This window comes from Nymphalis io, chromosome 5, assembly GCF_905147045.1.
Source record: "Nymphalis io chromosome 5, ilAglIoxx1.1, whole genome shotgun sequence".
Lineage (NCBI taxonomy): Eukaryota > Metazoa > Arthropoda > Insecta > Lepidoptera > Nymphalidae > Nymphalis > Nymphalis io.
Window position 1 is genome coordinate 9,216,132 of NC_065892.1, and position 12,286 is coordinate 9,228,417.

Genomic DNA, 12,286 nt, shown 5'->3' on the forward strand with positions numbered 1-12,286 from the left:
TTAAGTATGTACATTTGCCTTATGCTTTAAATCTTTAGTGAACGGTGACCTAGAAGTGCTAATTAAAACAATGGACTTCTATTAGTTTCATTAGACGTAGTATGCGTGTAACAATGTCTTGGGGTCCATTCGATTATTATTATTTGACCTCGTCCTTTGAGGCCCACGAGAAAACGAAGCATTAATGCTATGACTGTCATCAACTTTAATAAGTAACACGCCCGCATCAGGAAGTAGCTTATTGATTGAATGACATGTCATCCAAGGGGATTCAAACAGTGATTGTTTGAGTCATCACCTGCTTTATATCTTTTTTAAAATGTTCTTCAAATTATTTCGATTATTTTTAACGATTTATTGCCGATAGTACGTTCGTAACATTTTGATTCTTATACCCTTAAAATAAAGAATATTTTTAATTGAACGAAACTCTTGTAACTTATAGAGTTTGTAAATATAATACTCTTGAGTGTTACATTGAAATACAAACCATATCTTAAAAATTTATTGGCTGTAAACTCACGACTCCACTACCGCGCTCGTCTTTCAAACGACTTCTCAAAATAATATAACTATGCGTTTTTGTCGGCACGTAAGCATGATACGTTTTTGTTTGAGAGTTACGCCTGTTTTGTAATGGTTATCCGAAGCGTAAACTATATTCAGGAATTCCCATTAATGTGACGCAATGCAAAAAATGTGGAGCGATTGAAGTTTAAAAGGAGGTTGGCCCACTTCGGCTTCGTCCCACTTCTCATAGTTTTTCTTGATATTGCATGCACCGTCTCGTTAAAAGGCAATAACAATAGACAAATAAAATGTTTTTTAAAACCAAAGCTTAAAGAAAAGTTACAATATTATTTTATTTATCTATCTATTTTTTTTTAATATCAAAGATAAAATCTACAAACTAAAAAGATTATTTTAAAAAAAATATTTAAGTGATATAATTGAATTTTTATGGGTATTTGTATTTTTCCATAAGCAACTGCTTCGCGGTGGCTGTGGGGATGGTTTATTATTCATAATGGAATAGTTTTCTTAACGTATACTACATGTTCAATGTAGCGTCGTAATATTTGGTCTTTAAATGCTCTTATAATGTATACAGTATTTCAAAATTGAGCATAAAAAATATAGTTAATATTTTATTATGTAGGTATAAAATTTTAAACGTAAAAGACTCAAATATATTTTTCTTCAATAGTCTACATTGACTAAACTTAATAATAAAATAATTATTGAAATTACTATACATATAAAGTAAACAATATTAATTTTACAATTGAGAGAGACTCGAATAGATGCTCGGCAGTCAATTTATTAGCAAACTGTTAAAGTATCAAATAACCTAACGACATTAATTCTCTCCAGTTGGGGAGCGCTTCGTCGATGATGGCTCTTATTAGATTAATCCACTTAAGTAGTTATATGAAAGATCAGACGAATACATTATATACATATTTATTATCCATTAGAGATATCATCCAGCCATTATGGTATAATTTGATTTTTCTCATAATGAAAGTATGTGTAATTAAGCGATGATACTAATGATGAAAGTTATGTCGTTTTTCCTCTACATGTGTTCGGACTTAATATTATATTGATTTATCTTTTGAATAGGAGATTAAAATTTGCATAGCAATCGTCGGTTCAAATTAAAGGGGCGAGTAATCTCATTTGGTCAAAAAGATATGGGAGTAATCCCTGTGATGTCCATTTGTCCATTTGCATGTCTATTGTATTCAATGTCAGGGGGATATACGAAGTACATAATGCGTAGGATTTTTTAAATTTAGTTTGTCTGTAAAATTAGTAAATAGGCTTAATATTAATGTTAGAAATTGTGAATAACAATGCCATATATAACATAATTTAATTGATATACTGCTCGTCAGCATATATTTTTTCTTGAAAAATAATTTTTAAATCATTCCATTTTCAAAATTTTATAATAATAATTATTGCGTAATTCCTACACAAACTAAATACAGTTTTTCATACGTCGCTTTACACTGAAAGCGTTGAGAAATGGAAAATCTCGGAAGAAGGTATTCAAAAGCATTTTCATCAAGCAGAGCCCCTCATAACAATGGGTTTGAAAACTTATGTTTAATTGCGAGAGAATTAAATGTTTTTATAAAAAATAGGTGGATGTATAGGCGTAAATATTACGATGTCGTTAACAAGATTGACGGTGTGACCTTTAGACGTATCGTGACGTCAATTGTTTCAGCAAATGAGCACTGGTTCGACCTTGCTGAAGCAATACGTTAGATGGGGTTCTATAAATAGTCGTAGGTCAGGGGTCAGGCTAAGTATCTCTCGATAAATGAAACTTTCGTATTTAGGAAATCTGACAATCATACTTACGGAATATTTTAGGAACTTTATTAATATGTATACAGTATACATTTTTATCAGATACGTACCATAACATACATACAAAGTGTATATACAATGTGACATCTGCGCCTTTTATCTAAGTCCCCATATTGTATAATGCTTAAACAGTCCCTTTAATTTCATTATCAAGTGTACTGAAGATAAAATTCTCGTGTATATGTATACATATTAAATGTTATATCCAGGTGTTATAAGTACAAATATGTACTATGAAATCTTACGTTGTGTATTTAAGTGGTTTACTCGATTACGTAATATCCGTAAATAAGAACTATTTCTTTAACTGAGTATTAAAAGATTTTAAAAAGTCTTGTTTACTATGAAATTTCTAAGTTTAAAGTTGAATGTATGTATAATTTTAACCGATTTATTATTATCGATGTAGAGAAATGCAGCGAGGGAGGATATTCCGGTTGGCGATAAAACAAATACTTTATAAGTGTGCAAAACATTGCCCCAATTTATTGTTAAAATATTTCATTTATAATATATTTACTTGATGGTGGGGCTTTTTGCCTTTATAGATAGCACCCAGTCATTATATAATCTACCGCTAAACAGTAGTACAATACCTATTATAATTATTGTGTTCTGGGTTGAAATGAGAGTGAGTCAGTGTAAATACAGGCCCAAGTGAAATATTTTTTTAGTTCCCGAGGTTGATGTCGTAATGGCGATGTAAGGGATGGTTAATATAATATGGGCGGTGGTGACCACATTGAAAGAAAGAAAAAAAGAAATTATTGCTTAAAATATTTTAGATACAGCAATAATTTTTTTAAAGACACATTGTAATATGCTTGTAAGGTTTTGGTTATTATAGGGACCGTTCCTGTTTTTTAAACCTTGAGATGGATTTTCTCTGGCACCTGCACGCATTGACCTTCAACGAAGTCTGGTTCAATAAGCGCGCCCTGTTTGTATGGCAACGTAAATATAACCTTTCAAGGGCGCTTCTTTAAACTTTTTATAGATAGAATTTACAATTTACTCATAAATACGGGTTTTAATGACGAAGCTGTGTGTTAAGCATTTTACGATAATATGTAGGTAAATAGATATCGGAAACTAATAAAAATGTTTGTTTCTTTTCTTGAATATTCTACGTCGTTTGAGAATGGAAAGTTACGATTTTTATTGCACTTATATAGCAAGTACTACTATGTTAAGTTAGTCAAATCCTAATTAATATTATGAATGTGTAAATTAGCTTACTTCTTTACGACGCTTTTCGTCTTAACTACTCAACCTATCATCATGAAATTTTGCATTTACCTCAAGGGTATAGATAAGGACATATTATGGTCCTTAACTTTCGCCTCGTCACACAGGCGGGCGAAGACGCCGGCGGAAACTTTAATAAATAAAATATTAAAATCGCGACGTGACGCTTTCGTTCAAATCCTATTATTAAAACTTTTTACAAATAGTAATTAATGTAGCATTAAAACATTACATGATAATACGTAAAATCGTATTTGTCATGCAAACTTCCGCTCGTAGAAGTACATCGTCCGAAGCGGTAGTGTATTTGTTTCCCGTATTGCGAATGGCTTACTTTCTGCGCCGATAATACTAAAACGTTGCAATTTCACACTTTAATGAACCTCTCATTACTTTGGCGCGTGAAAATTATAGGCATTCCTTTCATTGATGTTTAAAATAAATTAGTTATTTCATGAAACTAATCTCGCTTTAACATTTTTATGCTCTAACTAATTAACGATCATCTTAGCAGTAAAATACTCAAATATTTTTTTATTATAACCTTTTTTTAACTCAAAGTTGAATACCTTGAAAACGACTTATGTTTGAATATCCTATTAAATAGGTATGGTGTGTTATACTTATACTATCATATAATTATGCATTCAATCCACAATTAATTGTTAGTATTACATGTTTTTTTTACTATTATTTTCAAATGAATATGTGTCATAGTTTGGCTATCCTTTGTTGATGTGTATGTCCTGTTTTGCTTATCTTTTTTATGTCCGAAACTATTGACCATTATGACGTCTGTAACTCTTCAGCAAACCCTCTTTTAACCCAACCTATTTAGATATTTTTATAGATTAAAATCCATTTGACTAAAGACTTAACATTTAAATTTTAAATATTCAACACAATATCAAAAATAAATCAAGTCAAGTTACACACCTATATCTATAAGTGGATAGTCGTCATTGTTTCCTGCTGGTAACGGTTGTTACATAAAATTTCCTCTTACTACAAAGTTAAGAGACTGATAAATATTTATTAGAATTGTAGTGACATATTCCGCTGTCCTGTGTTCAAATCTCTGACTGTGCGTAAAAAATATTATAGTTTTTCTGTACAGAAATTCTTATTAGCAATCTGATGTTAAAGTAAGTGGTGCTAAAATGCCTCGGTAAGCACGTGAAGCCGTTAGTCCTGCGTCTGATCTCTCTCCGGTTCCATCGGTCAATGAAAGTAAACCTGTATTTACATATTCACCAAAGTGAGTGCCAAAACATTTAACTTATCACCTTAACAGTTGGATAGTTATTGATATTGGCCGCTTTGCAAGAAATTCGGATGATGATTTCAGATTTACTAACAAGTAAAAGTGTACTGAGATCTATGAAATTGCCAATTAACTTGATTTAGAAGTCAAAATGTTTCAGTTAATAAATAGTGCTGTCGTTCGTTGGAAAAACTAGGAACACTTTTTCAGCGAGCGTTAAACTTTGGTCCTCGTTATTAAATGATTTTTAAAGTTTATATTTACTGGTATTTTAATTTGTCCGAAGTACAGGAAACGGGGTCATGGCGTACGATAACGAGCCAGGAGCCAGTGGTTAAATTATTTGAGTAGCAATATAAGTTCAACTACCCTCTCAAAATAATTATGTATCCGTTAATTGCGTGCCAAATTATTGTTAGAGAAAGGTTGAAATATTATTTTATGAAATACTTTTATAGGTCATAGATGAAGGGAACGTTGTGGATCGTTGAATAGTAGTAGCGATTACTGTACATTCCTTTGAAACTGCGCCAACTCGGGAGTTGAACTAACAATTGATGAGTGTTATGTTATAATGTTAAAGAATCTAGAACGCAGCTTTATGGAAATTGCTATATGAAGGTTTATAGATGATTTAAAATTACTTAATTCTATTTACTCGTAGGTAACGAAAGTGAAAAAAAAATGTACTTACATGTGTATTATATTTTAGTTATAAATCTAATACATTGTTGTTTTTTCCTAAAAATGTTGTTTTGAGGTTAAAGGTTTTTCCTAAAACTAATGTGCGTCAGGTGACGCTTGAAAATACTTTTAATGTGAAAGAAAATATTCGAGCGCTTAGTTAGATAATCTGTTTGAAAGGTTTAATCAATTGCAGTGATTTTAGATTAGATAGGCTTGCGATATACATTTGCACTTGGCGGGTTTTATCCCTCGTTAATGTCACAAGTTAAAAACAAAGCAAGTTTTATCGTGCTTTGGGCGTTCAGGCTTCTCATTTGATTTGAATTTTGTTACGAAACACTAGCAAAACGTATCCTAAATGTGATGATATCATCGCTGATTCACAAGATTATTTTGTCTTGTAATCGTTTGTATTACGCTTAAGGTGTTCGGGGGTTATAAAAAACCAATGTTAAACAATGCATGTGAAAATATAATGGCCAGTAACTTTGAATTCTTTAATTATTAATATCACCTGAGTGCTAATTTTATAATAATTTAAAATAAAAATACAATCAGACAATTGACGTCATAATTATGAGAAATTCTTTTTTGTTTAAATTGTTTTGAATTTAATTGAATTTTTTGTTTAGTATTTAAATGTCTTACCGGACCGCAAAGTAATATAATAAATTTTATAAAAATGTGTATTTCCATGTATATTTATACATGAAAAAACAATATTATAATACTAATATGTATTTGTTTTGTCCACAGTACTGGCAGTGGGTACATTGAAAGAGTGCGGTGGCGTGGGCATCGGTCCCACGCTGTCCAATATAAGTCTGGGAGCCGTGGAGATGGTGCAAGAGGGCGAGGGTGCGGGCGACGGCCTCATCGCGCCGCGCCGCTTGCAGAACCCCTGCCTGGACAACCCTCTGCGTATGGATTTGCATAGAGAGCTAATGTTTAATCAAAAAATGTAAGTATCAAATTTGAAATTTTTCGATAATCATCCTTATTACCACATTTATAAAATGACGTATAAAAGACATTACAGATATTTTGTTACATTTTGATACGCGCTATTGCTCGTGCTAAAAGTTGGTTTGATAAATTAACCAATGGATCAGAGTTGAACTCGGGACATTAACATCAACAGGCAGTTTGTCTAGCGTTGAGCGATTTAGACTCGACTAACTGTATCAAATGTTATATCTACAGTACGTATATTTTTTATTTCGTTGCGGCATTTTCTTTTTGTTTTTAAGATTAAGATCTAATTGCGATGAGGCGTTGCTAGGCATATCAAAAACCCACAAGTATAATTTATATTCGTAATAGATAAAATTGTATAAAACAAAGGAATACAAATTTGCTTCAAACTAGTTTCATCCAGCTCATAGCTTGTACTTGTTTGCATATTACACTTCCAAATATATATGACGTCAGATCGTCATATAGAATCTCAGAAAAATGTCTGAAATAAAATGTATATAAAAAAGTTTAATATCTGAGAGGCTAACCATTTGTCAGCTCAAGATGTTGAGTGTACCTACCGTCTGACGCTGGCGTCTTTGTCCATTGTAAAGCCCTTCTGAAAGCACTTTGTGTCTCCTCAAAAGGTTCTTCAAAGATCGCAAGGTGACATGGCCGTGTTATATCTTTTCTACGAGAAAGAAACCTTAGCTCTGTAAATATTACAAGACGTTAAAAACATATATTGCGTATATAATTCTTAGAATTTGTCGTAATTCTAATATTGCTATTTGTAGATGATAATCAAACTCTTATCTAACATTCTAACTTCTTAATCTAAAGTAATAAAGTATGGAATTTTAGTGGTAAAATTAAATTACTATGTCAATTATGTCTCGTAGTGATTGTGTGAGCCATTTTTAGAGATTCGCAGTCAACAAAGAAATTTATTTGGTTCAAGTCTATCCTTTCGTTTGTTGTTATTTGTATAGTTTTAAATTAAATTATGCAAGTCGATGGTTCAGAGTAAATCATAATGAATTATTATTATAATAATGAATATTTATTATAATAGCAAAGAAATATAATATATAATATCCTATAAATCGAAAGTTTGTTTTCAATAAATATAATACAAAACGTTAGGAATAAGTTCGTTCATGTATTTCATTATATACAGAACCCTTCCAACTTGGTCTGATATACTGACTTACTTGAATTATTACACAAATCGATCACGTGATTTATATCTGAAAAGAAATTCGTGTTACATATCTAATAACAAGATTATGATAATTGTAAACTTGTTTGATTACTAATGAGCTACGTCAACATGTGTTTTTTTGTGATATCATTAAGCGACATTTATTTATAACTGTGTTTGTGTGTGCGTATGAGGGGGGAGAAGTGATCAGTACCCTTTGTCCTTTTCTGTATCCCTGACAACGTATATGCATAATTTCGTGATGACCAGTTAAGTAGTTAGACGTGAAAGGGTAACAAACAAACAAACTCAATTTTTAGCCTTTTTAATATTAGTAAGGATTAGCTGTGTCTTGAGAGTAGGAAAGTATGGTGTATAGCTTACTTAAAAACGAAAATTATAAATTATCATTACTGCATGTAGCAGAATTTACATAAAAATAATGACCGCGTGGAATGTCAGCAAGATTGCTAGCGGCTTTTCCCCTTAGAGTCGCAATTGCGATTCTTTGGGCGAAAAATGAACCATTCCTGCCAGTATGCAATAGTGTAGTATAATATTAATTTATGTAATTTGAAAGTAAAATGGTGAATTATTTATTTTTCTATGTCACGCGATTTCAACCACGTTTTTGGATTGCTCATGCCCGTTTCATAGTTTGTTTATGATTGCTGTTTACCCACCTACGAGCCGTAGCGTGAATTTATATAGCCTATCCTTCCTCAATGTCTAAAGTAATAAGAATTTGATTTGGTAGATTCCGAGGTAACTAAACCCCGTTCAAAACCCGAGCTATACAACATAAATATGTATATAAGTATGTGAAAAATTTGAGATTCTCATTGTCTATTGTTTCTAACTTCAAACAATGATTGGATAATTTTCATATTATATTTTTATCTATATATGTAACTAACTTATATACCATATGAATTAAAATACGCCAGAAATCAGTTATTTATTTAAAGAATACTAATTAAATCAAATATTTATTTATAAAGATAGTCAAGCTTGTGTAAATAATTTCCTCATCCAATTATGTATAACATATTTACAATATATATCGCCCTTATGGTTGCCGAATATTTATTTTCAATATTCAGAAATAAGTTTTTGCTAATCTATTATCCTGATCCTACGCACAGGTGCGCGACATCCTGTTCTCATCTCAACTGAGTATCGAACATCTGTCCGTAAACAGTATTGATGATGTGCGTTATTCCTAGACGCAAAAAGAATATAACGCAAAAAGTCGAAACGGCATATGTACGCGATAACTTGAATAGCAGTTTGCCAAATGTTTGTATAAGAGTTTATTTGTTTATTAAGACACAATTATTAAAATAGTAACATTTTACAATTATAACATCATATATCTTATAGAATTAAGTGATTGTTAAGATAAATATATAGATATAATTATACCCGCATTGGAGCAGCGTGGTGGAATAAGCTCCAAACCTTCTCATCAAAAAGAGGATAATTATACAGAATAATTCAATTAAAGAAAAATTAAAACACGATGTAAATGTTTTTTGAATAGTGATATATATGAAATGAAACATATTATTGTTTCATTTTAAAGATAAAATAATAAATATGTTTATTTTATCTATTTGTTATATTTCTATGTGTTAAAATAATATTGAGCTTAATCTCTTCACACAAGAAAGCATAATTTGAGTTGAAAATTGACCGCATGTTGTACTTTATATATAAATTTTCATTTATCCATTCGGCCTGTGATTCAGTCCTATTTCCCAGTGATTTGAGTTTGTCGAGACCTCCCGTCAGTGATTTCCGCGTCGCCCGCCATCACGGCGGAAGGAAGCAATTCCACCAACGGGAACTATTCTATACTTACTGTATTCTTCAACAATGAATTGAATAATGCCTACTCGAGCCTAAATTAAATATTCTATCAATGTAAGATCATAATATAGTGTATTTCATATTTATAATAAAACGATGTACTCTTTTCATTCTCATACATTCTCTAATCTATTGTTGATTTCTATACGAAAGAACATTTCAGTATTTTATGAAGTATTACACCGTAAATGTCGGTGCCGTAAAGTCAAACGATATTTCCTTATTTCGATGTGTATGCAAGCTCCTGTGTTAGACATATTTATGATAGCAATACTAGTTTCTTGCTTCAGAGAATACGCTGATTACCTTCTAGATTTAGTTCGCGATATATGCTTCAGACGGCCTATATTCAGTGTTCAAATACAAGCGGCGTTAGAGCTGTGAGAGATCCTAATATAGGCAGCGATGTTCCGTAAAGTCGGTGGCAATTAGCTGAAATTGAATCCTGCTGATGAAACTGGTAATGGCGTGGAAATTTCATTTCAGTACTCGTCAGATCTATATTTCATACACAAAATTGAACGCTGCAACGGCTTGAGTTAATTTCTTCAATGCGTATGAACAATTACATGCGAATAGTGTACTAGAATTTCGCTCATTTAGTTAGTTGCAAACCTGGCGTGGGTTGCTATTATGGAAATACGAACGTGCTTCAAAAATAAACAGGCGCTGTTAGTTATTTGGCATTGACGGTTTTAGTTATCCTCCGGGTGGTGTTGAATCACCGGGATCATTGAAAAGTAATAGTAAACACTCCGCCAGAAGTGTTTTAAAAGTGGACTTTTATAATGCCGCCTTATTTGCATTGAATCGTTATTACGAATTTAGATAATTTATAATTTAACCTTCATTATGCGTATGTAATAAAATGGTACGGTGGTTTATGTCTGTAAAATTACACTTTTGAGGAATAATATTATTTTTTTAGGTTTGCGTTGTAAAGGATCGTAGTAATTTAATATAAAAATAATATTGCGATAAAAAATACATAAAAATATTCGAAAATAAAATCAACCAATGATGTTTTATTTTTACTATGATAATGTTTTGAGCTGTTTGAGGAAATAATGTAAAAAACGCTTGTGATAATTTTGTGCAAACAAAACATATCAACCAACAAAAAATGCTTTCAAATACCTGAAGTTACTACTATGAATACTTACCAAATTGAATCTGTAAAATAAATAAAAGGGTGTTTTTCCATAAATTTCATGCAACTGGAAAGTTTGTATTGTTGAATGTACTATTCCTAATTAAAAAATATATATTTGCCTTATATAGCCCATTTTATATGGTATATATATTTAGGCTATGAGCTTACGGAGCGAAGCAATAACTGTAAACGTCAACCGATCAGCGAATTGTAGGCAAGTAGGTGTTTGACATGTGCATGTAATATAACACGGATGAATCTTTAAGCCACGCTAGTACTGGCTAGTAGTAAATATATTTTCTAAATGGCTTATTATATTAAATTTACTGAACACCCTGAATTATATTAAACAGCATTGTCGAATCAACAGTTACTATCAAATACCATTAAATATAACATTATTATTGCATTTTAAAGGATTTCTTTACTCGTATTAGTATTATATTCCAAATTATTGATGTTAAATTTCCCATTATTATTTGTGTAAGAAACGGTTCACACAAATTGTTCGTCTTAAGTTACTTAAAATTATCGTAATATTTATCCAATCTGCATTCCTAATGGTACAGATGTGCAACAAAACAATCCAAGTCGTTGACGTCACGCCACTAAATAGTCCTCACTCCACACATGCAGGTAGTAGGCGTGGGAAAGCTATGAAGGAGTTGCAGTTGAATAAAAAATACAGTGTCGTTGAGTAAAGTCATTTGTCGTTCAATTACTTGTGTAATTCTAAGCGAGTTTAGTTAGATAGTTTGATATGAAGACGATAAGAGTTCGTTTTCAATACGCTATCTGTCACTAACTGTCAAAACATTAATAAACGTCTAGAAACGAATTTGTCTCAAATAATATAAGACTGAATAGCGCTGTTATTTCGATTCGTAATCTTTTAACACAAAAAAAAATAAAACATTGCACATTTTTAACTTGCTAGTAGATTCGTTTTGCGAATATACGAGTATATAATTTTTTTCATGTTATAGGAATACGGACGGGCAAATTGGCCACCTGATGTTAAATGGCCATAATCGCCCATAGACATTCGCGATGTAAGAAATATTAACCATTCCTTACATCGCTAATGTGCCCCTACCTTCGAAGCGAATATGCTGCCCCTTGTGCCTGTAGTCACACTGGCTGACACACCCTTCAACTCGGAACGCAACAACAACAATACTTAGTATTATTGTTGTTTAGTGGTAGAATAGCTGATGAGTACCCAGATGGACTTGCACAAAGCCCTCTACCACCTATTTGTCCTAAAATTATTATTTATGATCATAACGGTGTTCCAATAAATAATTATTTCGTTTATCGATTACACTGTCTATAAGATCATCATGAAATGTAAATTATAATAATAATCATTCCCCGAATCGAGAAACGGATATTAAAGATAAACTGGCATAGACAACTGGGTAACTATTGGTTACTCGATAACGGTTTCAATAATCGTTTACGACCGCACGCATCTAACTCTTTAGTGTCGTCAATATCTTATGAAACATTCGCG

At 31.8% G+C, this 12,286-nt stretch overlaps 1 protein-coding gene across 1 annotated transcript in view; it reads left to right on the plus strand.

Moving 5' to 3' along the window:
* LOC126768844 (protein FAM107B) overlaps positions 1–12,286 on the plus strand; it is a 30,506-nt gene that overhangs the window by 9,710 nt on the left and 8,510 nt on the right. The window contains exon 2 of the mRNA XM_050487197.1: positions 6,341–6,545. Coding sequence (XP_050343154.1) covers positions 6,341–6,545 — 205 coding nt within the window. The remainder of the gene's footprint in view (positions 1–6,340; positions 6,546–12,286) is intronic.